Below are 26,795 nucleotides of genomic sequence, written 5' to 3' on the forward strand. Positions count from 1 at the left end.
TTGCAGATGGAACAACAATAAAGAACGACTATGTCGATGCAGCAGCTCATCATGGGCTTGCTTTGCTTACTTTGTTTTGAGTGTACTAGATGACGGCTGCGTGGGGGGAGTGGAAATAGAAATTAATCTAATTGGCTTCCTCGCTTACAGTGGAGTAGATAGGCTCACTTCCACTCCTGTCTATTAAACCTCCTCGCCGTCGCACCAAATTTCCTTCTTCTACCTGCTGCGTGCTGTGCGTCGGGGGCGGAGCTCTCCTGGTCTACGTTCTACTGAACGGAAGCGGAACTCCCTTTTTACTTCCCGGCTTAGTACAGTGCGGTAGTGAAGATGGTGGCGGTGTTGTCAGTTAAGTGTAAGCGGCTGTCGGGGATTCGCGGTCTTTGTCTCCTGTTCTTTCTCCTCTTTCCGTTCCCGGGAGTGCTGTGCAGCAGCTGCAGGATGCGGGTAAGAGGGGTGCGGTGGAATCGCGCAACAGGGAGCTACAGTACCACGCGCTGGGAGGGAGGCTCTGGGCTCGTTCTAATAGTTCCATCTAGTAGCAGCAGGACTTGACTTTACAAGCCAGAGGAATTCTGTGCAAAATTCAGGGAGGCTGCGTATGATGAGTGACATGAAGACCTGTAACATGCAGGATCCTCTTACGAACACAGAATGAGAAGTGACTTTACAAGCCAGAGGAATTTGGTGCAAACTCCAGGGAGGCTGCGTATGATGAGAGTGACATGAAGACCTGTAACATGCAGGAACCTCTTAGGAACACATAGAATGAGAAGTGATTTTACAAGCCAGATGAATTCAGTGCAAAATCCAGGGGGGTTAGCGCGTGATGAGGAGTGATATGAAGACCTGTAACACATAGGATGTCACTTGGGGAAGGGGGGGTATGTATGAGATCAATTTACATGCATTTATGTCTCATGTATTCATTGTAGTTATCTTGAAAACGAGCCTGGCATGGAGTGCCCTGAGGACTTGCTTGAGCAATCCTGGGGCAGGTTAAAGGCAGCTATATGTATAACCTGTGAAATGAGGGTGTACCGTAGAGTGAGGGATGAAGTCTCTCCTAGTGGGACTGTTTTGTGACTTCTTTGTTTTTCATTTTTTCCCTCAGGCAGTGGATGGACGAGAATCTGAGGTCTGTGGATTGGAAGTGCAGCTGGAACATTCGTTTGAGCTCGGTGAGTTGGATTCATCGATGATATAAAGCAGGTGTGCCATGGTGGATCAGACCAGCAATCCCATGAGCCCAGTATCCTCATGTCCCAGACACAAACGGCTGATGTGTATGGAGAGATCTGCTCCCTTTTGCTCACTTGTGAGACTTTGAGGCATATTTTCAAAGCACTTAGCCTTCCAAAGTTCCATAGGTTTTTATGGAACTTTGGAAGGCTAAGTGCTTTGAAAATATGCCTCAATATAACCAAAGACCGTAACGGACATTACCTGACTCTTCCTCTCCTTCTCTAAGTTCCCCCCAATTTCTTACCATACATGTACCTAATTCTACCACAATATCACTTTGTATTCATTCATACCATGTATTTGTTCAGACCGGAATTGGCTAACGCCGTTAACGGTAAAATGTAAGCCACATTGAGCCTGCAAAAAGGTGGGAAAATGTGGGATACAATTATAACAAATAATAATATTCTCACTAATGATTAGTGGACCTTTTTGAAAACTGCCTGTTCTAATAACCTGGACCATGGCCTTGAGCAACAAATTTCACTCTGAAGTGTGTTTGCATGTGTGAATCACGGACAGCCCAAAAATGTAAGCTGCAAGCACTACAGCAACGACGGGTGAAGAAGGAGGAAGGGGCACAGGGAGGGGATAGTAGGGAGTGATGCTGCATTATGGGCGGCAGGAGGGAGGTCAGGATTTGAGCGGCGCACAGTTTGAGAACTGCTGGATTAGAGGTTTAGCTGGACTCGGGGGGGGGGGGGGGGGGGGGGGGAAGGGTCTCTCATCTGATTTTCATACATGAGGTTTAGTACAGGGGGGAGGGGGTGAGCCTCTCACCTGGTTATCATACATAGATTAGAGGTTTAGCGGGGGTGGGGGTCCTTTAAAAGTTTAGTGTGGGCACTGTGCCTCTTGTCTGATTGTAGATTAGGGTTTAATTTGGGGGTGGTTCCCTCGCCAGGTTATCATACTTAGAGGTGTAGCACGGTGAATATTCCACTCGCCTCATTACCATATGTAGATTAACCATCTTTTAATTGACTTTAAGTATTAATTGTTTGGGATGGATTGGGCTGCCAGGGTGTGATCCTGTGTAAAACATGTTTGAGAGGTCTCGGGCACAAAGTACGTCGAAACAGGTCTGTTTGACGTGGTACAAGTTGTGAGTGTCGTTGTCAGAGCAGAAGGCTTTTGAAGGTCATAAGTCCTGTTTCTTGCCAGTAACTAAAGGTTTCCTTTGACACTACAGACAACAGTATCCGTTTCACAAAGAGAGGATCTGTGCTTTGGACTCCGGTGTCAGAAGGCAGCGCCACCCTCTTGCAGAAGCAGCTGACGGAGGAGGAGCGGATGAAACTACGTGTGAGCACTTGTTAATGTTAACCCTGCAGAACCCCGAGAGAATTCTCTATCCATAGTTACGTTTGTGCTGGCGTCTCTCGAGAGCTATCTTCTCACGAAAGTCCTGCTGTCTCTGTGCGTGCATACGTCCTGTCGGGGGGCCCCCCTTCTACAGCCTCTGATTCACCTTTGCCTTGGGCCATCTCTTTGTAACCTAGAACAATAACGAAAATTAATACATGATAGATTTATCACAATCGGAGAAACGTTCGCTGCAAAAAAACAGAATTAAAACATTAACTAGTAATAAAGCAATATAAAAGCATAAAAAGGCTGTCGGAAACGAAGCAGGAAGTCTGGATAGTGAGTTGAGACTAAGCTGATCAGGCCCAGATCCCAACCAGTCTCTTAAGCTAGAAAGCTCGGTGGAAGCCAGGGATTTTCCTGCTTCTCATATAACGCTTTTCAGTTGTGATGGCTGTGGATTATATTCCTTCTCTCATTCTCTGTTTCTGCCGGTGCTTGAGACAGTCTGAATATCCAGGCAGGTGCCTCGTTCATAGCATTAAAGATAATTTACCTTCCAGTTCTGCATCGGAGGATGGTAATGCCCTATCCCCAAAATTGTCCTAGCTGTTGCATTTTCTAATCTAAATGTGTGATCAAATCTGTGGCTTCATAAGTACATAAGTAATACCACACTGGGAAAAGACCAAGGGTCCATCGAGCCCAGCATCCTGTCCACGACAGCGGCCAATCCAGGCCAAGGGCACCTGGCAAGCTTCCCAAATGTACAAACATTCTATACATGTTATTCCTGGAATTGTGGATTTTTCCCATTTAGTAGTGGTTTATGGACTTGTCCTTTAGGAAACCGTCTAACCCCTTTTAAACTCTGCTAAGCTAACCGCCTTCACCACGTTCTCCGGCAATGAATTCCAGAGTTTAATTATGCGTTGGGTGAAGAAACATTTTCTCCGATTTGTTTTAAATTTACTACACTGTAGTTTCATTGCATGCCCCCTAGTCCTAGTCAGCTGCAGTTGCTCGAGTAAGAATGTGGAAATCTCTAATCTTGCTGCTGCCCCATTCAGCTTGAGGTTTTTGTAGTCGTCTGTTTTTGATTCCTGGCTCATGTAAAACTTTTCTCTGCAGGATGTTGCCAGTCTGAACGGTGTTTATCGTATCCGACTCCTGAGGAAACCTGGGCTGGATGAGGGATCTGCTCGATACACGACTTCCTTTGTTCCTGCGGTAAGTGTGCCTTTCTCTGTGTATCCGGTGAACTTGCGGAACAGACTCCGTTGCCAGGTGAAGGCTAGCTTGTGATGTCTGCCCTCCCCTTCCTTCTGTAGTGCTCGATGGTAGAGTCTCATCTTTCGGACCAGATTACTGTTCACACAGACCTTGCTGGTAATATCATCGGGGTTTCCATAGTGACTGTTCCGGGTTCCTGCACTGGTGTCGAGATGGAGGACGTAGACCTGGAGCTGTTTAACACCACAGTGCAGGTGCAGCAGCCGGTCGCAGCTGCAGTGTGAGTACTGAGATGAGAGACCTTCCTGCTCCTGGGCACAGAATATTTATTACTCCCGTTCTCTCGTGCTTCTCTCCTCCTTCCAGGCCTGAGACTGCAGCGTTCATCGAGCGGCTGGAAATGGAACAGGCCCAGAAAGCCAAAAATCCCCAGGAACAAAAGTCCTTCTTTGCAAAATACGTAAGTAGCAGGTCCTGGGAGAGAACACCTGGATTGGGGGGGTGGGGGCGCTCTGTGCCTTAAGACCAGGCCTCAGCATGAAGGAGGCAGGAGAGTAGAGTGGGTTGTGCATCGCCAATCCGGGGGGTGGGGTGGGGGGAGAGAGTAGAGGCAAGTCGCATCCTGTTTATCAGGACTAGAGCTGTGGTTTGGGAGCAGGTAATAGTGGGTGGGTCGCATACCTTCACTTATTAGGACCGGGGGTGGGGTGTATGCCCTGGGAGGGGGGGGGGGAGGCAGGTGCTGCTTGTCACTGGTAGGGGGGAGGCAGAAAGCAACAGGTTCCAGCTAGCTGTGGTGGGAGAGGTGGAGGGAGCGAGGCTGTCCATTTTTGGTTCTCATGGCTACTTTTGTTTCTCTGCAGTGGTATATAATTTTGGGAGGGGCTGTGTTTCTAATGATAACCAATTCGGCGCCAGGCCCGAGGGAGCAAGGACAGCAGGCCTAAGGATGTGAAGTAATGCTGCCCTTCTGGCACTTTCTGACTGCTCTGTCTCTCTCTCTCTGTCTCTCTCTGCGCTTGCACACAACCACGGTTGGTGCTTTGGTTTAGGATGGGGAACTGCAGGCGGTTATGGGACTCTTCTCAACTTTGGGGGGGGGGGGGGGGGGGGGGGGAAACAGACAGCGATCACTTCCCAATGCAGCGTTAAATGAATTTCTGTGCCCAGCTCTGTAAAGGGACCTCTTCAAATCGTGGAAGAATGCATTTCACATTCTCCGCTTCTTGTGGAGCTGTGTCCCAGCAGTCCTGCTGTGCTCCCTGCTCAGTGGGTCTTGTCTCTGCTCCTGTACATACACATAAAAGTGCCCCTGCTGCCTTTATGTGTGTAAATGACCTGAAGACTGCCTGTAGAGTAAGTTCCCTCGCAGAGCACCAGTGCAATGTCTGGTGAAGGGGTTCTGTGCACTTTTCCTCTGTTTTCACTGCGGAGCTTGTATTCCAGTGCTGGGATTGAGGCCCTGGATACTGCAGACGGTGGTGGATGGGACCCTTCTCGTAGCTTGCTGTGTTAATTGGTTTCTTCTGTACCTGGCTATAAATTCCTGGATCTAACGTTGAATCTATCGCCACCTGAAGTCAGTCACAAACCTTTTACAGAGTCTGCAATGGCTTGCAAATCGGGCCTTGAATTTTATTCTTGAGCTACACTTTTGGTTTGAGCTCCTCAGCTGTTGCTTACAGATTTGTTTGTTTTAGAGGCGAGGGAGTCTGGCGGGTGCACTGTCTGTAAATCTATCTCACCATAACGATGGCTGGTAAACCTTGTTGCGTCCTCTTCCCCCTGCACCCTCTGTGCTGCCTTCCGCTGGTCGTTGTAGGGGGCCAGATGACACTTGCCACACTGGGGATGGATCATGTGGGTGATGGTTCTGCCTCTGAGCTCTGGGATTCTCCACAGACAAGCAGGGGAGATGCAGGCACAGTCGATTGGCTGCATTCCTCTCCTGTCTGCGGAGAACACCCGGTACAGGTAAGTAGCTTTGTTTTCCCTGGTATTTACTTGTTGTCTCTGTTGATCCTTTTTCACAGTGGATGTACATTATCCCCATTGTCCTCTTTCTAATGATGTCGGGTGCTCCAGACACTGGTAATCAGGGTGCGAACAATGGTGGAGGAGGTGGCGGAAGGTAACCAGGGGCCTGTGAAGATGACCGGCCGCCTCTGATGGACTTAAACACCTGTGGTTCCTTGTCTTTCCTTAGCAGTGGCCGTGTCTCGTCCCTCTATAGCAGGCGGACTGTCCTTGCTGAGGCGTCAGTGCACAGACATTTTGAAATTCCATGTCCTCTGTCCGTGCTGTCCATTGTACCGGTGGATCTGGTGCCACCCATTTCTTTTTAAGGTTCTCCTTCAGGTTGCCCATGTTGAATCAAGTCTGAGTATCAGCACTGAGGGTGGGGTAAATTATTGATGGACCTCTGCCACTCCTCTTATGAAGAGAGAGGGAGCAGCTTGGGGGGGGGGGGGGGTCCCTGTTACCTCCTGTTGTACTACTGGGCTTCTGACGTCAGAATTGTAATTTGTAGAATATCTCACTTGTTTTTCTCTTCAGGATATTTATTTATACTGTCTGGACTGGGTTGGCAGTGAGTGGGTGTGAAGACATTTTTGTTAATCACAAATTGTAGTTGGAGAGGGGGGCTGAATAAAAGTGCTCTGATTTTTCCCATTTTTTTATTTCAGTCTTTGGGGCGTTGGGTGTGTGTGTGTGTGTGTGCAGGAGTGGGGGTGAGGAATGCCAGGCGTGGATGGTTGCAGCTTTACCAGCCTTCTTAGTACCTCATTCACCTTCCCTTTGGACCAAGAAATCCATCTGCTCCCAGCAAAAATAAAGCAGATACTGAAGGCAGGAGTGAGAGAAAATGTAATTTAATTAAAAAGAGTGATAACAGTTCCTATAGCATGAAGAATTGGATCTGCTGTTCTTCCCCTAAGTGTGATTAAATCAAGTCTTGGTAAAGTAAAGAGTGGGTTATTAAAAAAGCTGAACACATTTAAAGAGTTAACTTTTTGATGTTGTGTAACAGAGGAGGATTTCTGCTGGTGAGGTCTTAAAGTAATCGATACGTGACTGCCATCCTTGTTCCAGATGAGTGGGGTTTGTTACTGAGTTAAAAAGACAAGAGCAGAATTTGAAGAGGTTGGTACTGGAGAAGACCGAGTGAATGCTGAAAGCTGCTCTGCTTTCTATGTGTAGTCCATGCAGAGTCCCAGTTTGGCTGCTCTCATTTCCACCAGTAGTTTGCAAAATGTTCTGCTGCACTTGGAGCCTTAATAAAATACCTCCATGCACTTAGGAATGCTAGTAATTTATTTATTTCTATGATTTAGATACATAATAAAAATAACATTATTGAAAAAGCTTTTTAACTACAACAAAACGTGCAAATTAATTTAAAATCTATTTCTTTACCAGGCCTGACTCTTTATTTTCCAGATGAAAGTCCACTTTGGTAAATTTCCATCACAGCCTAAAGCTATAGTCTGAAACTTTTTTTTTTTAATTTATTAGAAGCCTTTATTGAAAACTGAGAAATCCCTATACATTGGACTCTACTAGATTCAATCACAACAATGATGCATAAAATCAGTCCCCAACTTAGAACACCAAACCAAAACACTTATCTTCTATCTATCTATATATATAAAAGGCACCACTGAAGCCTCCAGCCGGAAGTGTGAAGCGCCACAGATATCCGGTTTCCCCATGAGTGAAGGAAAACAGCACAGCAGGAAATCCCTCTCTCTGTAACAGTGTGAAGGACTCAGAGGGGGGAGGGGAGAGAGATGTCCTCACTCTCTCTGTAACACAAACACAGAACAGCAGGAAGCAACACTGAAGGACTGGACTTGGAGGGGGGAGGGGGAGGGAGAGAGGGCAGGGACACACACACTCCCACATGCACACTCTGAAGAAAACCTTGCTAGCCCCCGTGTCATTTGCATCAGAAACGGGGCTTTTTTACTAGTAGAAAATATGTAACAATTCCATAACAATAAGATTTCCCATTCATACAACTAGACAAACCGTAGCTCCAGTTTTTAGATTTTTTACTGAAGTATCCTAATCCTCCCACCCAACCCCCCTCTATCCCCCCCTGAGTAAGCCAACCGTCCACCCTCTAAACCTGAAACTTTTTTTAACAGTATTTAACAATTTACAAACCTGTACATATTTCTTCTTATTACATATATTACAAGAAGCTCATTTCTGATAAAGTTTTCTTGGAACGGCAGTGCTTCTAATAATTTACAAGACTGCACCTAATTTGTATTATTATGTAGAGTTACAGGAAGCTGATTCCACAAACGCGCTCCTTCCACATTGAACATCCTGGAACTACATTCCTCCAGCCTAATATGTTTAAAGGAAGGTATGGCAAGAAGAAGTTTATCACTTGAATGTAGTGAGCGCTGCGGATGGTTTATTTTTAATAACTTAGCCAACGCTGCTGCTATCTCATTATGAATTGATTTATAAATGTGAAACTCTTAAACTGAATTTGCCATTTCACTGGCAGTCCATGTTGGTGCAATGTGGTAAAATTTAGAAGTATTGGGAAATCACTCTTGGTAGTGCAGTCTGAGCTACCTGTAAAAGTCATATCCTGTAGTTAAGGCATTGCAGTAGTCAAAAATGGCATTATTAATAGTGGTTTGAAGAATCCATAAGCACCTCAAGGTATTTAATCTCCCTACTTAATAAAGCTTTGGTACCAGCCATCTCAAAGTCCTCTGGGAGCTTTACATCTGCTTTAGCTGAGAGGCTTATAAGCTGAGTTTTAGACGTAAGTGCCAATTTTTAACAGCCTTGCACTGGGTCCTGTGCACAAAGGGCCCCGTTTGAGTGCGTAGCACCAAAACTGGAACTCTAGTATTTTTGCAGCAGGACCAGCTGGGAAATTAACAGGCACAAAGCATCAGCAGCCAGATGTGAGCTGGTCAGGGTGGTAGGGCTGCCAGAGCAGGGCTAGAGCGGAGGTCAATATGTCCCACTGTAAAAATAAGCCTCCTTGGGGTCTGTGTGTGACAGGATGCTGGGCTTGATGGTGCCTGGTTTTGATAGCTTACCTGTTCTGTGCGCTGGCCCCTGTTACGATTGTAGCTGAGGCAAGGGAGGGCAGTGCAAGTTATGCAGTTTCAGCAGGGAGGTTAAGGCCAGTCCTGGCTTTAAATGTACATCCCAAAGCACAGTGGGAATTGTAGTCCCACATTCCACCCATTGAAATTGATGCTGCATATATGGTCACAAATCCTGGTGCTGGTCACTTGCTCATAGTCATAAGAGCAGAAGTCGGATTGGAGCCAGGCCCCAATACCTGTCTTAATTTTCTTCCTAATAAAGATAATCATTTTACCCGGTGCATGCAGACCCGGGGGGGGGGGGGGGGTGAAACTGAACTACATCTCCCATGATGCACAAATAGGTTGTCTGATTGTACAGGTAACCCTACGGCTTCAGATCGGGGCCAACCCAATAGGCTTAACTGCCCATCTATCACGTCTCGGAGGCGCAAAGTGCAGTGATGATTGGGTCTATCCGCCCTTTGCCCTGTCAGGTTGCGCTGTCTCATTGGCTGGTGCATATCCGAATCTTCACAAATTGTGTCGGGTTCCTTTCTGGGTATTCGATCAATGCCTCGAGATGGGCGTGTCCAAGTACAATCGGCCTCGGTCTTTGGATGCTGTAGCTGTCAGTCGCAGTGTGGGCGGGCCCGACTCTCCTCAGGTCTCGCGAGACTCAGCGCAGTTGGCAGTCGATCCCTGTTCGAGAGGGGCGTGGCTGAGTAGAGTCGGCCTCAGCCGTTGGTCGTTGCGGCTGTCAGTCGCGGGCTAATTGCCAATCGATATGTCCAATCGGGGTCGGGGGCGGAGTGTGGGGGCGGTGGTGTCACTGTGCCGCGGCGGCTGGGATCCGTCAGCGCAGGGAGGAGCCGATACCGGGCCGATACCCGCGGGTATCGGACCCGCCCACCTCGAGGCCCAGCCCCCGATACCTGAGGTAAAGCGACGCCGGAAAGAGGGAGGATGAGGAGGAGCGTCTGATACTCGCCCGGGTAACATCTCACTCCCCCTCCCTCCTTGGGAAACATTACTCCCCCCCCTCTCCCTTTTATCTCATCTCTCCCTTACCCGGGTAGCTTTACTCCCCACCAATCCCAAGTAACATTACTCTCTCCCTGTATACTACATGAGCAATATTACTACCTCCCTCCTCCCGCATAATATAATTCCTCTCCCTTCCATGGGCAACGTTACGCCTCCTGCCAGCATTATGTCGTCTCTCCCTTGCTTGGGTAACTTTACACCCCCCCTTTCCCAAGTAACATTACTCCCTCGTATACAACTCCTCTTCTCCTATGGGAAACATGACACACCCTCTCCTCTCCTGGTAATATTGCTTTCCCCCTGTTTACCACTCCTCCCATGAGCAATATTACCCCCCCCCCCCTGCATAATATCATTCCTCTCCCTTCGGGTAACATTACTCAGCCTCCCAGCATTATATCATCTCTCCCTTGCCTGGGTAACTTTACTCCCCCCCCTTCCCAAGTAACATTATTCCCTCCCTGTATACAACATCATCCCTCTTATGGGTAACATTACTCACCTTTCACCAGGGTAATATCACTCCAGCCCAGCATTATATCTTTTCTTTACCCGGGTAACTTTACTCCCCCATTTCCCAAGTAACATTACTTTCTCCCTGTATACTACATGAGCAATATTACTCCCTCTCCCCTCCCGCATAATATAATTCCTCTCCCTTCCATGGGTAACGTTACGCCCCCTGCCAGCATTATGTCATCTCTCCCTTGCCTGGGTAACTTTACACCCCCCCTTTCCCAAGTAACATTACTCCCTCCTTGTATACAACTCCTCTTCTCCTATGGGAAACATGACACACCCTCTCCTCTCCTGGTAATATTGCTTTCCCCCTGTTTACCACTCCTCCCATGAGCAATATTACCCCCCCCCCCTGCATAATATCATTCCTCTCCCTTCGGGTAACATTACTCACCCTCCCAGCATTATATCATCTCTCCCTTGCCTGGGTAACTTTACTCCCCCCCCTTCCCAAGTAACATTATTCCCTCCCTGTATACAACATCATCCCTCTTATGGGTAACATTACTCACCTTTCACCAGGGTAATATCACTCCAGCCCAGCATTATATCTTTTCTTTACCCGGGTAACTTTACTCCCCCCTTTCCCAAGTAACATTACTTTCTCCCTGTATACTACATGAGCAATATTACTCCCTCTCCCCTCCCGCATAATATAATTCCTCTCCCTTCCATGGGTAACGTTACGCCCCCTGCCAGCATTATGTCATCTCTCCCTTGCCTGGGTAACTTTACACCCCCCCTTTCCCAAGTAACATTACTCCCTCCTTGTATACAACTCCTCTTCTCCTATGGGAAACATGACACACCCTCTCCTCTCCTCTCCTGGTAATATTGCTTTCTCCCTGTTTACCACTCCTCCCATGAGCAATATTACCCCCCCCCCCCCCCCCCCGCATAATATCATTCCTCTCCCTTCGGGTAACATTACTCACCCTCCCAGCATTATATCATCTCTCCCTTGCCTGGGTAACTTTACTCCCCACCCTTCCCAAGTAACATTATTCCCTCCCTGTATACAACATCATCCCTCTTATGGGTAACATTACTCACCTTTCACCAGGGTAATATCACTCCAGCCCAGCATTATATCATCTTTTCTTTACCCGGGTAACTTTACTCCCCCCTTTCCCAAGTAACATTACTCATTCCCTGTATACAACTCCTCTCCTCTTATGAGTAACATTACTCACCCTCTCCCCAGGTAATAGTACTCCCCCCTTTCTTTGTTGTTATATTATCCTTCCCTAGGTAATATTAGCCCCCCTCTCTCTAGTAAAATTATTCTCTTCTTGCATAATATCAACCATCCCCCTTGGGTAACATTCCTCTCCCCTCCCCAGATAACATTTCTCCTCCCTGGTAATATTCCTCCCTTCGTGCTTATCGCCCCTTCCTTCAGATAACATTTCCCCCCCTCCCCCCCCCCCCCCCCCGCATCATAGCTTCCTTCCTCTCTTGGGTAACACTTCTCCACTTTTGTATAATACCCTTCATCTTCCCTCTGGTAATATTGCTGCCTTTTGCATAATATCACTCCTCCCCATCCTCCGGATAGCATTCTTTCCTCCCTTCAGCTCCTTGAGTAACAGTACTCCCCCTACATAATATTTCCCCTCCTCCTCCCTTGGGAAACAACCCTCCCTCCCAGCATAATATTGCCCCATTCCTTCCTCAGACATTACTACCCCCAGCATATCACCCCTTTCCTCTCTTCGGTAACATTTCTCCCTCCCTGCATAATATTTCACCTTCTCCCCGTCTGGTAACATTATTCCCCCCTGCATAAGGTCACCCCTCTCCATTCCTTGTGAACATTCCTATCCCCCTCCACCCCCGCATAATATTTCACTTCTCCCTCCTTGGGTAATTCTCCTCCTACATAATATCTCCCTCCCTTGGGTAACATTCCTCCCACCCCTTATACCACCCTTCCCCCTTTTGGTAACATGATTTCCTCCTCCTGCATAATATCACTCCTCTCTAGGTACCATTACTCTCCCTCCTTTCCCTGCATAATATCTCTCCTCCCTCTCCTGGTGACATTCCTCCATCCCTGCATAATATCCTTCCTCTGGTAACGTTACTCCTATTTGCATAATATCGCCTTCCTCGGGTAACATTCCTTTCCACTCTCACCCACTTAATATCTCCCCGCCTCTCTCTCATATAACATTCCTTATCCCCTCATAATATCTTGCTTACTCTGCATTATTTCATGCCCCCCCCTTCCCTTGGGTAAAATTCTTTCTCCCCCACCTCCTCCCTGCCTGCTTTCATAATATTTCTCTGCCTCCCTCAGGTAACATTTCAGTCCCTCTGCATAACATCACCTGTGCTCCTGGAACATTCTTTCCTCTCAGTATAATATTGCCCCCTCCCTCAGTGGGTAACATTCTTCAGTTCCAGTGTAATTTTACTCTACTCTTCCTTTGGGTAAAATTCCTCCCACCCAGAATAATATATCCTTCACTCTGATAACATTCCTTCCTCCTCCCCTCCACATAATATCTCCCATTTCCCTCCTCGGGTAAAATTCCTCCCTCCCTGCATATATCCCCTCCCCCTCCTGTGGGTAACGCTATTCCCTCTCAGCATGATGTCACTCCTACTCCTGCACCAGGGACATTAGTCTTTCCCCCCCTACTGCAGGTAAGATTTCTCCCTCTCTGCATTACGTCTTTCTCTCCTGTGGGTAACGTTATTCCCTTTCTGTCTAATACCCCTGCTTTCCGGGTATCCCATTACTCCTTTCTCATCTTCCAGTGTATGAAGTCACCCTTCCTGGTACTGTAGTTCTCTTTCAGGGTACTCTCGCCCTAGGTATAATATTATCCCCTCCCTTTCTCTTTCACATAGCAGGCTATACGGGGGGCCTGGGGAACAGCCGTATTGGCACGGAGGACATTTAGATGAATTAAATTCCAGCAATCTCATGTCTAATCTCAGTGGTCTGCAATCAACGTTGATGGATAAGGTGGATAAGGCGAGACGCAGTAGAGGGAATCACCCTTGGGGGCTGGGAAATCTCTGTAGTGTCAGAGTTAAAAACTGGACAGACTACATGGGCCAGTGGTCTTTCTGTTCCATCAGCTATCAGTTAGGTGCCTGAGGGTGGGTGACAGGAGTCTGTTGTATAAGAGAACCGTGGTGTAAACCAGTATTGGCGCAGCTAACAATTAGGTACCTGTGCTTACTCCAGCCATAGAGCTGGCATGACTGCGGATGTCTAAATGTGGCAGTTCCCTGCGTAACTTACAAGATGTGTCGCCCTACCCCTGCCCTGCCCTGCCCCCTTGCAAATACACGCCATGAAAGTTAAGTGGGTATTTATGGAGGAGCAGCTGACATGCAGCGGGTATGTGTGCAGGGTGTTAGTTACGTGCATACATGTGGGTGTCCAGGTTTTATACTCGCTCTTTATTCCATTAGCACCCCATTATTTCTTTATTGGGGGGCCGGAGTGGTATCCCTGCTCACCCACCCTCCCCCCGCGTCTCTATAAGTGTGTGCTATCTGAACAGGGGAAGGCCGCTTTTATCTGTATTTTTGTCCCTGTAACATTGGCGTGTTATTTCCTTGAGCCTTCTGGTTGTCTGCAGGGCTTCTTTATTCCTGTTGTGTTTAATTGTGAGCTGAGTTTGGTCTTCTCGCAGGTACCAGGACGCCGGGGGAGAGATGCAGGTAACGGACGACGTCTGCGCTCAGATGGAAGATGAGTTACTTTGTAAGTCGATTTCTTCTCCCTTGCTTCCCTGAATATGGCTGAGAAAGAGGGACACTGTTCAGAGTGGGCTAGACAGGGGTGAGGGTAGATGCAGAGAGGATGGGGGCTCCCTGCTCCGTCCCTCGGGCTGTCTGTCATGGTCTGTGTTCTCATTTCAGACATGATTTGCTGCTCGTTCTTTTTCTATGTGCTTTTACGGACCATCGTTTAATGGTCCTCTGTTCTTTCTCTTGAGCCACTGCTGGACGGTGTTTTGGGGTTCACGTTTCCCCTGTTTTCTGTCCTGTTTCTGGCAGGGCCACCAAGAGACCAAGCCGGGCCTGGGGCAGATGATCTTGAGGGCTGTGTGCCGGGTTATCACATTAACTCTGTTCTGCCGGCCATGGGTCCTACTTCCTGCCTTGTCCCCTCCCGCCTGTGAGGAAATAGGAAGTACTTCACATCGGCGGCACGATGTGGCCGGCAGAGCAGAAGTAACACGATAACCCGGCACCCAGGAGCAGGAGACCGATTTAGCCTAAAGAAAGCTGCTTTTCTATTGCCAGCGCTGGGCCCTTAGGAGTCTTTCGCCTCCTGCCCCTCCCCCCCAGTGGTCCTGTCCTCTGAGTGTTCGTGTGTTTTATTAATGCTCTGTGACAACTTTTGAGTTTCAGTCTCTCTCCTTTCCTCCTCCTTTTTCCAGTTTGCGAGGACTGTCGCTTGTACTACCGTGACTCCTGCCCTCAGCATGGGGCACCGACCTTTATCCTGGACACCCCAGTTCCGGAGAACGTGCCATCCCGAGCTCTGCTTTCTCTGCCCGAAGGGCTGGTTGTTAAAGAGCGACCCCAGGGAGGGTTTGGGGTTTGGTGTACCATACCGGTCATTCCTCGGGGCTGCATCTTTGGCCCGTACGAAGGGGACGTCCTGGTGGACAGGAATGAATGCACAGTCTACTCCTGGGCGGTAAGAGAAAGCTTCTCACCTCCACGTCACTGAACGTACTCCAGGCCATGTTTCCCCATCTGGCTGCTCTTTCTGCCACTTTGAATGTTTGCATGGTTTTGTGTTTCTGTGTCTGGCTTGGGTGATAGGGCGTTAGAAAGAAGGGACGTTTGCTGAGCCATGTCAGTCGGGGGGGGGGGAGGGGGGTGTCCAGGGCCGGTCTTAGGGCAAGGTGACCGAGGTGACTGCATAGGGCCCCGCGCTCAAGGGGGCCCAGCGCGCCTGAAGTCGCCCCGCCCCAACTGCTGCTCCCACCCGACGGTCGACCGCTGCCTGCTCCCACCCTGTCCTGCCTTTAAAAAATATTTTGCGAAGCGCTGGAGTGGCAGGCAGTGCCTTGCATCTGCCCTGCTAGTAAAAATCACCTCAACGTCGTTGGCCCTTCCCACATTGAGTCCTGCCCTCCTCTGAGGTAACTTCCTATTACCACGAGGGTGGGCGGGACTCAGTGTGGGAAGGCCCAACGACGTCGAGGAGATTTTTACTAGCAGGGCAGACGCGAGGTGCTGCCAGCCACACTCCGGTGCGGCAGAGGAATGTTCTTGGACAGCTTGTGCTGGCTGCTGCTGCTGGCAAAGAAATGAGGTTTGTTGGAACTTGGACCAGATTGGGGGAAGATGAAGGAGAAGTGCTGCACACGTGGGTGGGAGGGGAGGGGGCTGAGGGGAAAAGAGCAAAAGGTCTGGGGGTCTGAAGGAGGGTGGGGAAGAAGAGGAAAAATGCTGTAATCATAGGAGGGGTAGCTGGGGGAGAAGAGCAAGAGCTCCGAGGGGACACAGCAAGTACTTTTGTAATTGAATGTTAGAATGATGCAATGTTTACTCCAATGCAGTTTTACAAAGTGTGCATGCATCTATGTGCATTTATTTAGAAAGTCACCATTTAGATCCTCTGAGATAGTACAAATTAAAATGGGGAACCTTTCCATAGTGAAATCATGTGTGCATCTGGCAGACACACAGTAAACTAAGTGCAGATGGTTCCGTCCCTTCGCCAAAATTTAACAAATGTGAAATACTGTACTGCATGGAGCCAGTTTGCCACAGAAATTCATAAAATGATTCTTTTTTTCACTTTTTTCTTTCTCAAATCTATGAACGTGAACTACCCCTAAAACGGCACCTACTACTACTTATCACTTCTATAGCGCGACAAGGCATACACAGCGCTGTACCATATACACAAAGACAGTCCCTGCTCTAAGAGCCTTACAGTCTAAATAAGACAGGTAACAGACTGACCTGACTTCTGAATCCATAGCTAAAGAAAATGTAAATATAGAACTAGGGGGTTTACAAAAACCTGCAAGAGATTCTGGGCTAGCAAGAATGCCTGCAAACATCTCGTTTCCTCTAACCTGGCTCCAGAAACCGCCCCTCCGCAGGAGAGCCACTGGAAAAGTTGCCAAAGAGTAACAGGCAATTGCCCAATGTCTCACTCCCTCTGTCAAAAGTCAGTCCTGATCCCTCCCCCATCAAAGGAGCTACGTTCCCTATAAAGCAACAAGCACAAATCAGCTTCCGGCTAATAAAAGAGAAGTAAGAGCGCTATCCGCCTGTTCAGTCACCTACACTTAATACTAGCTAAGGGCACCTAAAATCCCCGGCTGCAGCACTGGGCTCCATGCATGACGAGCAACACACATGCACATGTCATCATGGCAGGAATGGATTAAGCTCATCGATCCTGCAAAAACCAGCCTCGCATCAAAATATCCCTAGGCACTTTTATTTTACGTAGGCTCCAGAACCTCACTTCTCACTGTAAAGCACGTCCGTCCTATAGCCATAGGTGAGGGTGCAAAATAAACACGATCACAGTCCTTCCCCCAGCGCCCCTGGTTTTGTCCTGCTCTTACCTTCCCGAGCCTTCAGCAGCACAGGGGTTGGCTGAGGGGAGAAGAGCAAGAGGTCTAGGGGGCTGAGGGGAGAAGAGGGAAAGTGCTAGACTCATGGAGGAGGGATGAGAGAAGAAGAGGGAGAGGTCTTTGGGGGCTGCGGGAAGAAGATGGAAGGTACTGGACACATGGGGTGGACTGAGAGGAAGAGAAAGAGGGGAGAGGTGTTGGAGGTGGATGAGGGAAGAAGAGGGAGAGGTCTTTTGGGGGCTGAGGGAAGAAGATGGAAGGTACTGGACATATGAGGGGGGCTGAGAAGGAAAGATGCTGGACCTGTGCGGGAAGGGGGCATGAGAGAGAGGGGAGATGTCAGACTATGGATTAGGGTGATCTGTGTTTGTGAAAAAGACATGGCTTTCAGTTGGCATTGACTGTGCAGGATCGACAAGCCTGGAGCTGGGGGCCTTGGAGCTCGGAGGGAGGGGTGGCCGGCCCTGGAGCTAAGGTGGGGGTGGGGTGGGGCTAGGGTGGGGCCCCATCACATTGGTCTGCATAGGGCCCCGCACTTGCTAAGACCGGCCCTGGGGGTGTCACTACTTGAGCAGCTTCAGGAATAAAAGGAGATAGTGTGAGGGTCCTTGGTTTTGAGAGGGGGGGGGGGGGAAATTAATGTCAGATAACGTGTTCGTTTCCCTTCACTGACGTCAGTTCATGGAGTACTACTGTAATTACTTTTATAGTCCTATACTCAAAACACGATGAGACAGTCGCTGCTCGACAGAGCTTGCAAGCTATGAAAGACAGACAAACAGGACAAATAAGGGATTAGGGAATTACTTATTGTGGGAATTATCAAAACAAACATAGGTACAGAACATGGGGTAAAGAGTTAAAAGCAGCCTCGGAAAGGTGTAGTAAGGTGTAGTAAATTTAAAATGAATCGGAGAAAATATTTCTTCGCTCAACATGTAATTAAACTCTGGAATTCATTGCCAGAGAATGTGGTAAAGGCGGTTAGCTTAACGGAGTTTAAAAAAAGGTTTGGACAGCTTTCTAAAGGAAAAGTCCATAGACCATTATTAAATGGACTTGGGGAAAATCCACTTTTTCTGGGATAAGCAGTATAAAATGTTTTGTACTTTTTTGGGGATCTTGCAATGTATTTGTGACCTGGATTGGCCACTGTTGGAAACAGGATGCTGGGCTTGATGGACCTTTGGTCTTTCCCAGTATGGCAATACTTACGTACTTATTTCTTTTAGCCTAGATTTAAATAGGGCCAGAGCTGGTGCTCGATGTACCGACTCGGGAAGATAAAAGGAACGGAGTCTGGAGTTGACAGTGAAGGAGAAGGGTACAGATACAGTGGTGGAAATAAGTATTTGATCCCTTGCTGATTTTGTAAGTTTGCCCACTGACAAAGACATGAGCAGCCCATAATTGAAGGGTAGGTTATTGGTAACAGTGAGAGATAGCACATCACAAATTAAATCCGGAAAATCACATTGTGGAAAGTATATGAATTTATTTGCATTCTGCAGAGGGAAATAAGTATTTGATCCCCCACCAACCAGTAAGAGATCTGGCCCCTACAGACCAGGTAGATGCTCCAAATCAACTCGTTACCTGCATGACAGACAGCTGTCGGCAATGGTCACCTGTATGAAAGACACCTGTCCACAGACTCAGTGAATCAGTCAGACTCTAACCTCTACAAAATGGCCAAGAGCAAGGAGCTGTCTAAGGATGTCAGGGACAAGATCATACACCTGCACAAGGCTGGAATGGGCTACAAAACCATCAGTAAGACGCTGGGCGAGAAGGAGACAACTGTTGGTGCCATAGTAAGAAAATGGAAGAAGTACAAAATGACTGTCAATCGACAAAGATCTGGGGCTCCATGCAAAATCTCACCTCGTGGGGTATCCTTGATCATGAGGAAGGTTAGAAATCAGCCTACAACTACAAGGGGGGAACTTGTCAATGATCTCAAGGCAGCTGGGACCACTGTCACCACGAAAACCATTGGTAACACATTATGACATAACGGATTGCAATCCTGCAGTGCCCGCAAGGTCCCCCTGCTCCGGAAGGCACATGTGACGGCCCGTCTGAAGTTTGCCAGTGAACACCTGGATGATGCCGAGAGTGATTGGGAGAAGGTGCTGTGGTCAGATGAGACAAAAATTGAGCTCTTTGGCATGAACTCAACTCGCCGTGTTTGGAGGAAGAGAAATGCTGCCTATGACCCAAAGAACACCGTCCCCACTGTCAAGCATGGAGGTGGAAATGTTATGTTTTGGGGGTGTTTCTCTGCTAAGGGCACAGGACTACTTCACCGCATCAATGGGAGAATGGATGGGGCCATGTACCGTACAATTCTGAGTGACAACCTCCTTCCCTCCGCCAGGGCCTTAAAAATGGGTCGTGGCTGGGTCTTCCAGCACGACAATGACCCAAAACATACAGCCAAGGCAACAAAGGAGTGGCTCAGGAAGAAGCACATTAGGGTCATGGACTGGCCTAGCCAGTCACCAGACCTTAATCCCATTGAAAACTTATGGAGGGAGCTGAAGCTGCGAGTTGCCAAGCGACAGCCCAGAACTCTTAATGATTTAGAGATGATCTGCAAAGAGGAGTGGACCAAAATTCCTCCTGACATGTGTGCAAACCTCATCATCAACTACAGAAGACGTCTGACCGCTGTGCTTGCCAACAAGGGTTTTGCCACCAAGTATTAGGTCTTGTTTGCCAGAGGGATTAAATACTTATTTCCCTCTGCAGAATGCAAATAAATTCATATACTTTCCACAATGTGATTTTCCGGATTTAATTTGTGATGTGCTATCTCTCACTGTTACTAATAACCTACCCTTCAATTATGGGCTGCTCATGTCTTTGTCAGTTGGCAAACTTACAAAATCAGCAAGGGATCAAATACTTATTTCCACCACTGTATGTCAGATTTACCAGACAGATACTGAGGAGCTGCGGAGTGAATGTTCTTTTAAGTCAGTAAGAGGAGTTTGAACTGTTTATGGAACTGAATAGGTGATGTGACTCGAGGAGAGGGCTTATGTGAGTGTAGTGATACTGGCAGAAGGTAAGTCGTGCAGCAGAATTTTGAATAGGTTGAAAGGGGAGAGAGACTAATACCCTGAATTGATTCTTTTTCAGGTTCGGGAGAATGGAGCTTACTTCTACATTGATGCTTCGGATGAATCTAAGTCTAGCTGGATGAGGTGGGTACCTCTGTGTTAATAGTGCAGAAGCTCTGAAAAGGCTGGAAGAGTTTTTTTTCTTATAAGCTCACCCTTTACTCCTTCTTCTCTTTCTGGGTGGCTCTCTCATATGGTCAGAGAACTTTCCCAAAACTCAGAAATAGGGAGGGAGAGGGCGCAAGATCCACTGGAGCAGTTCAGAGAGCGATTCCCTCACAGTTGAGATCAGACTATAGGAGTGAAGGCAGCAGTTTGCGTAGTGTTAATGGATCTCCTCTTTAGAAATCTGCATTGAGCGCCAGCAGCTCTCCAGCGTGTTGTACATAGAGTTGGACCACCCGGTGCATTTATTCTGGTTGGCTTTGATACACAGTAAGAGCCAGGACCTTGAGCAGATTTTCTCCTTACAGATATGTGGCCTGCGCCTCAACAGAGGAGGAGCACAACCTGACAGTATTTCAGTACCGAGGGAAGATTTATTACCGGGCCTGCCAGCTGATTCCTTTAGGAGCCGAGCTACTGGTGTGGATCGGGGAGGAGTACGCCAGGACCCTGGGCCTCAAACTGGGTCAGTACATTAAAGTCTGTCTGATTTTCCTTAGTCCTGGGGGTATGTCTCTGTCTATGGGTTACATCTGCTGTTCCTGGAGGTAAACACTCTGCTGGTCTGGGCAGCTTGTGCTGTTCTAATCCTGTCCCAAGGCTTAATGAGAAGCACTGAGGAGCGAGAGGAGGGAGGGGAGTCGTTTGAGAAATGATCTCGTTGATCTTGCATGAGGGAGGGCAAGGTCTGTACCTTTCCTTTTCAGGTGCACACATTGTAATTCTTTTTTTGTTGTTGTTCTTTTAGGGGAACACTTTAAGTATGAGTTTGGGGAGAAGGAGCTGCTAATGAAACTCTTTCAAGATCTGCACTTGAAGACCCCCGAGTCCCTGTCGAACCACGTTGCTTCCCATAGTCAATACCTCTGCAATGATGCTGTTTCTCCTCTGATGCAGTCTCACAAGCCCACTTACCTGGCAGGCAGCCTGGGTCACCCTCCTCCGCCTTCAGGCTTCCAGCTGTTGGAGGGCACACAGAACCTGGTGAGCCTGGGCCGAGCTCAGAGCCGCTACTGGACTTTCTTTGGCTTCCAGGGTGATGCCTACGGCCGCATCCTTGACAAAACCAAGATCATCTGCAAACTGTGTGGGGTACGACTCTCGTACAGCGGCAACACAACCAATCTGAGGCAGCATCTGATCTACAAGCACCGCAGGGAGTACAATGAGCTCGTGGGCACCCAAGGAGCAGTGATGGACTCACACAAAAACACTGACTCCCTCGCACGAGACTTAGCCGCCAGGGCTGTTGCTGCGGCTCCCACTGTCGGGAGAACCACCCGGGCTGTGGCCGATTTCATTGTGAGGGACCTGATGCCTGTGGAGGTGATTGAAGGAGAAGGCTTCAACCAGATGTTGGCTATCCTAGATCCGAATTACAAAGTGCCAGCGGCCTCGTTCCTGGCTCACACCATCTTGCAGGAGATGCAGCTTCAGGCCAAAGTGAAAGTGGTGGAGCTGGTGAAAAGTCTGCAGCAGTGTTCCGTCAGCCTGGACGTCTGGAAGCACAGCGGCTCCATATCCTACCTCACGCTGACTGTTCACTATGTAGATGAAGGGTTTGACTCTAGGAATAAGGTCTTGGCCAGCAGACCTCTCTCGAATGAGCTGTCTGTGGAAAACCTGAAGCTGATCCTGACTGACGTCGCTGAGGAGTGGGGGATTCGGGAGAGCACTTCCTATGCTGTTGGGCTCAATAACCCTGCAGTGAAGCTCGCAGCATCCAAGCTAGGCTGGAAGTCGCTACCTTGTGTGGGGCAGGTGCTGAAGGGCTGTATTGAAGCAGTGCTGCAACACCCCATCATCCAAAACGTCCTGGACAAGTGTCGCAAGCTGGTAGCCACTATTTTCTCCTTAACCCCACAGTGTGAAGAGCTGTCCACGCAGGAGCCAGTGCTGAAGGTGCACCTGAAAATGTACCTGCGTGACGGGACCAAGTGGTACAGCATCTACAGTCTCCTGCAGAGCATGGTGGACCATTCAAAGTTTCTCACAGGCTTAAGTATGACCCTGAATGAGAAAGAGATCACTTTGCAGCAAGAAGACTGGTCTGTTCTTCAGGACGTTGTAGACATCCTCAAACCCTTAGCCATTGCTACCTCTACGTTTACCAAAGATCACTTTGCCGGGCTGTCCCTCGTGAAGCCTGTCATAACCAGCCTTCTTTATAAACATTTGGCGCCAAATGAATGGGACTCTGAGTTTTCCCGCAACATCAAGAAGGCCGTTCACGAGGACCTGAGCTTCCGATACTCAGACAGTGAGGTCGACCAGGTGCTAAACCTGGCCTGTGCCTTGGATCCCCGTTTCCGTGGCCTGGACTTTCTCAGCCAGCCGGACCGGGTGGAGACGCTTCACTTGCTGAAGCTAGAAGCATCTCACCTGGTCAAAGTGCACCCGGCGGAGAGTGTCCACAGCATGCCCGAGTCCTTGAACGCGGGGCCTCCTGTCAAGAAATCCAAGCAAGATTCAGGGATTGAGTTCCTGCTGGGAGACTTGTGCAATGTCCGAAATTCTTCCAGCAGCTCTGTCAACCATCAGGCGGAGCAGGAGATCAGCAGCTTTCAGACCAGCGAGGCCTCTTCGCTGTGCCAGGACCCTCTCCAGTGGTGGAAGATGCACCATACCCAGTACCCGCTCCTGGCACGTGCTGCTCGCAAGCTGCTGGCTGTACCCGCCACGTCTGTGCCCACCAGTTGGCTGTTTACTGACACTGGTATAGCCGTTTATAAGAAACGCTGCACGCTGACTCCAGAACACGTTGACATGTTGATCTTTCTAAATGGAAATCGGTCAGTTCTATGAAGTGGAAGGGGCTCAGGTTTCCCACTCTTGTGCCTCTTCCTTTATTTTCACAAAGTCTTGACTCTAAGAGGCCCTGTACACTCTGGGTCAGATCCAGCACTTCCTCCATCTGCCATCTCCCTCGGAGGATGTGAGCAGCGTCCACAACACTCCCCTCCACCCTCCTACTCCCTGCCCTACCCCATCCCCTCGTACTAGCTATCATTCTGTTACGTGAAGGAGTATCATTGTGAGATTGGGTTAATGCTGGCGTCTTTGAAGACACAAAAACTAGTTCTGAGTTTCGTTCTCTGTTGTAAAAGAGACTCTGTGCTTGGCGGTCATTATGCAGGAATCTGATCTCACGGGAAAGTGTCACTTGCGCTTTCTGTTTTCAGGTTCATGCATTAGGGTTTTCCCAGCCGGTCAGGGATTCTCGGTTATCACATGACCGTAAAACTGTGGCGTGGTAGCCAAGAGGTGGGATCTGCGTTCCTCATCTTATCCAGAGGTGGAAGTGGGAAAGGAGACCGGATGTTTATGGGATTCCAAGGTGGCCTCTGCCACAACCAGATCAGGCCCAGGTGAAACGAGTTCGGTTTCATCTCATTCTGCAGAGCTGATGATCCTAGAGTGAGTGGAAAGTGTGTCTGTCTCCTCCCCCCCCCCCCCCCCCCCCCCCACGATAGCGTCCACACAATTTGCTGTTAATGTTTTTCCTGATTAGAAAACTTCATTTGCTTTATTTGGCTGAGAACGTTTCCGTTTCCGTTTCAGAGGTGTGGGCGGGTAACCTTTCTTCTCCAGCTCGCCCCCACTCTTCTGGCTGTGTCTGTAACAGAGCCTCAGTGGTGGACTCCCTGCTCGGATCACATTCTTGCGCTACAGCGCCTTTGCTGTATCTTCCCCAGTAGCGACACTGTTGTGTCATCTGTTTGCGAATGTGTACGAAGCCCAGGATTTAAGCCCCTTCCTCCTGTTCCTTTAGATTAGCAAATTGTCTTCATTTTCTCTGCAGTGGCAGACATGCTCGAGCACACTGATTACAAGAAAACCGTTTAAGCCCTGCAGTTTGCGTTTTCTACGAGCCATGTTTGAGCCCAGAGATAACCAGAGCCTTTGTGGGTTGTGACAAGCTCTTTAGAGAAAGAACAAGAGAGATAATGTGGTTTCTGAACTGCCATAGACGGCCATATGGTTTTCTTCTAAAAGGTCTCATAACCTACTAAGAATCAGGAAGTGCAGGAAAATCATTTTAATAATAGTCCATTTTTATTGAAGAGTGAATTATGCTTCCCTGCTTGGAGACATGATTTGCCATGGGAAGATAATAGTATACTGGAAGAGTGATGTTGATCCGCTGTCCGTGCAAGCAACGTTACTCCCTCATTCTATAAAGTGAAGTTACTAACCTGGACAGCTCTCCGAGGACAGCAGTTCTAGCATTTCTCACAGATGGGTGATGTTCCCATATGGAACCATGGTGTGGACACAGCGTTTCTGTAGCTTTAAGAAGCTTTGGGTAGGCCCGCACTGTGCATGCACAAGTGCGTTCTTGAACCTGACTGGGAGCCCTGGCTCAAAATAGTTGCGGGCTGTGGAAAAAGAAGCTAAAATAAAGAGGCAAAAAATTCAGAGAAGGGAAAGGGATAAAAATTCTACAAAAATCCTCTCAGTACTCAGAACCGCGAGACAGGCAGAAAAGACAAAATTAAAGAATCTTTTTATGCCGTGATCTAGGACGAGTCTTCGCTGCTCTGCAGAAAGAACAAGACTGGAGGTGTCATGCGACATGGTCCGGCAGGAAAGCACTTACGCTTGCGTGGTATAGGCCTACCAAAACTTCTTAAAGGTACAGGAATGCCGCGTTGTGTCTGCATCGGGGGACTTCAGCCATCTGAGAGAGACACGCAGGACTTAGATTGTGTCCTCGGAGACTCATGTGCCCACATTTTCACGTGCGCTGCTCAAACGTGTATATAGGATCCTGGCAGTTTTGTGCGTAACTAGCTGCTAATTGCTGATAATTGGAAACACTTGCACTAATTGTTCTTTTGCTTTGCTGTTGTATTATTTTAACGTGTGTACCGCTCGGTTTTAATCTTATGAAGGACGGTATGTTAAATAAATCATAATCTGAAGTTAGACGTATAACTGCACTTCATGTTCTATAAACTTAGCGCTTGAAATCTATAATGCGTGATTGCAAAGGGGGACTGTGCATGGGGAGGGGGTCAGGGCGTGTCCAGCACGTAGCGCTAAGCTTATAGAGTGCTCAGTTATACGCGTAACTGCAACATGTAGTGGCAGACATGCCTAAATGCTAGTATGTAATTGCTGCTAGAGAAGTCGTACTCGATGCCGTGTGTTCTAGTGCCGTTTGATAATTTACCCCATAATGTGTGTGGTGGACGCGTTGCCAGTGGTGTGCTGCACATAGCTTGCCATCTGCTGTGATAGGGAGAGAAAACGTTAGGTTATAGTTTGGCTTATGGAAAATATAGTTAATGTATTTACCAGCAGATGCCAAGGAGATTGTCATAATATCCAAAATGGATTGTTAAAGATGTGGAACTCTGGAGAGTTGGCTGTCCTACGGGAAGCCACAGGAGGTTATTCTAGGGTGTGTTGTATGTGGAAGGTGTATTCTGTGTGATGGAAATCTGGAGAGTTGGCTGTCCTACGGGAAGCGACAAGAGGTTATTCTAGGGTGTGTTTTATGTGGAAGGTGTATTCCGTGTGTTGGAAATCTGGAGAGTTGGCTGTCCTACGGGAAGCCACAGGAGGTTATTCTAGGGTGTGTTTTATGTGGAAGGTGTATTCTGTGTGCAGGAGGTGGGTTACCAGCAGATGTGTAGCAGTGTGTTAGCTTGCACCAGATTAATCTTGCCAGTGGGGGTAGTTGAGATGAAAGATACCTTTAAAAACTTGAAACTGGTCACAGAATCTGTGTGTTGAAAAAAAAACAACAACAAAAAAAATCTGGTGTTTAGCCCCCAAACAAAAGCATCTTTTCACAGGGGAGGAGCCAGCTGTCCCTTGATTAGAAAGGCAGCTGGGGGCTGTGTGTGTGTGTGTGTGTGTGTGGGGGGGGGGGGGTCTGCACCTATGGCAGTATGATGTAACTCTGAGGACCTCGTATACTTGGGTGTACAGAGGACTGATGCAGAAAGCCATGTGGTAGAGCTGCACGTCGATGAAGCTTGATTTCTACCATGAGATTAACAAGATAATATTCTGTGGTGATGCAGGAAGCTAATGAGATGCAAATTCCAAGTGTGCAATGCTTGTTCACTAAATGAAAGCCTGTTGGACACATTTGTACAAAGGTTCTGCAGTGAAGATGGCTTTACTGTGCCAGAGAATGTGGTAAAAGGGTTTAAAAATTTCCTAAAAGAAAAGTCCGTAAACCATTGTTAAGATGAACTTGGGAAATTCCACTGCTTCTTTCTTGGATAAGCATCAGAAAATCTGTTTTACTCTTTTGGGATCTTGCCAGGTACTTTTGACCTGGATTGGCTACTGTTGGAAGCAGGATACTGGGCTTGATGGACCTTCGATCTGTCCCAGTATGAAAGTGCCGGCAGAGATCTGCACATGAGCCGGAATGTTGTTCTTTGCTAAATATTTGCCTTGCCCATAACATTTTCCCGAGGCTGATGTGCACAGATGTTCACTGGCACTTTGTTTTCCTTTGAAATGTGTGCGGTGAAGCTTCTGTG

General features: G+C 48.2%; 2 protein-coding genes across 5 annotated transcripts; both read left to right on the forward strand.

Annotated features, from left to right (window-relative positions):
- Nucleotides 1-271: 271 nt before the first annotated feature.
- Nucleotides 272-6,455, forward strand: EMC10 (ER membrane protein complex subunit 10). 2 transcript variants are annotated; one of them, XM_030198015.1, is made up of 8 exons: nucleotides 272-447; nucleotides 1,115-1,181; nucleotides 2,438-2,550; nucleotides 3,685-3,783; nucleotides 3,885-4,066; nucleotides 4,153-4,246; nucleotides 4,650-4,742; nucleotides 5,820-5,908. In XM_030198015.1, exons 1-7 carry the CDS (start codon nucleotides 331-333, stop codon nucleotides 4,731-4,733), a joined length of 756 nt encoding a protein of 251 aa, XP_030053875.1. In that variant the 5' UTR covers nucleotides 272-330; the 3' UTR covers nucleotides 4,734-4,742; nucleotides 5,820-5,908. The 2 variants fall into 2 exon arrangements, with proteins under 2 accessions (XP_030053875.1, XP_030053874.1); XM_030198014.1 differs by lacking the exon at nucleotides 4,650-4,742 and having other exon boundaries at nucleotides 278-447; nucleotides 5,820-6,455.
- Nucleotides 6,456-9,704: 3,249 nt separating this feature from the next.
- On the forward strand, nucleotides 9,705-26,106 carry LOC115466638 (zinc finger BED domain-containing protein 1-like). 3 transcript variants are annotated; one of them, XR_003941571.1, is made up of 7 exons: nucleotides 9,705-9,847; nucleotides 14,075-14,145; nucleotides 14,828-15,090; nucleotides 20,144-20,208; nucleotides 20,598-20,755; nucleotides 21,038-25,685; nucleotides 25,773-26,106. XR_003941571.1 is itself a non-coding variant. In XM_030198017.1 (6 exons), exons 2-6 carry the CDS (start codon nucleotides 14,097-14,099, stop codon nucleotides 23,092-23,094), a joined length of 2,592 nt encoding a protein of 863 aa, XP_030053877.1. In that variant the 5' UTR covers nucleotides 9,731-9,792; nucleotides 14,075-14,096; the 3' UTR covers nucleotides 23,095-25,697. The 3 variants fall into 3 exon arrangements, 1 of the variants encoding a protein (XP_030053877.1); XR_003941570.1 differs by having other exon boundaries at nucleotides 9,731-9,792; XM_030198017.1 differs by lacking the exon at nucleotides 25,773-26,106 and having other exon boundaries at nucleotides 9,731-9,792; nucleotides 21,038-25,697.
- Nucleotides 26,107-26,795: the final 689 nt, after the last annotated feature.

Source organism: Microcaecilia unicolor, chromosome 3, assembly GCF_901765095.1.
Source record: "Microcaecilia unicolor chromosome 3, aMicUni1.1, whole genome shotgun sequence".
In the NCBI taxonomy this organism is placed as follows: Eukaryota; Metazoa; Chordata; class Amphibia; order Gymnophiona; family Siphonopidae; genus Microcaecilia; species Microcaecilia unicolor.

Excerpts from the sequence above, each read along its gene's own strand:
- LOC115466638 (XM_030198017.1), top strand. The coding sequence starts at position 14,097 with ATGCAGGTAACGGACGACGTCTGCGCTCAGATGGAAGATGAGTTACTT. Across the intron at positions 15,091-20,143 it reads GCACAGTCTACTCCTGGGCG|GTTCGGGAGAATGGAGCTTA; the intron begins GTAAGAGAAAGC and ends ATTCTTTTTCAG. Across the intron at positions 20,209-20,597 it reads TCTAAGTCTAGCTGGATGAG|ATATGTGGCCTGCGCCTCAA; the intron begins GTGGGTACCTCT and ends TTCTCCTTACAG.
- EMC10 (XM_030198014.1), top strand. The coding sequence starts at position 331 with ATGGTGGCGGTGTTGTCAGTTAAGTGTAAGCGGCTGTCGGGGATTCGC. Across the intron at positions 448-1,114 it reads GCAGCAGCTGCAGGATGCGG|GCAGTGGATGGACGAGAATC; the intron begins GTAAGAGGGGTG and ends TTTTTCCCTCAG. Across the intron at positions 1,182-2,437 it reads GGAACATTCGTTTGAGCTCG|ACAACAGTATCCGTTTCACA; the intron begins GTGAGTTGGATT and ends TTGACACTACAG.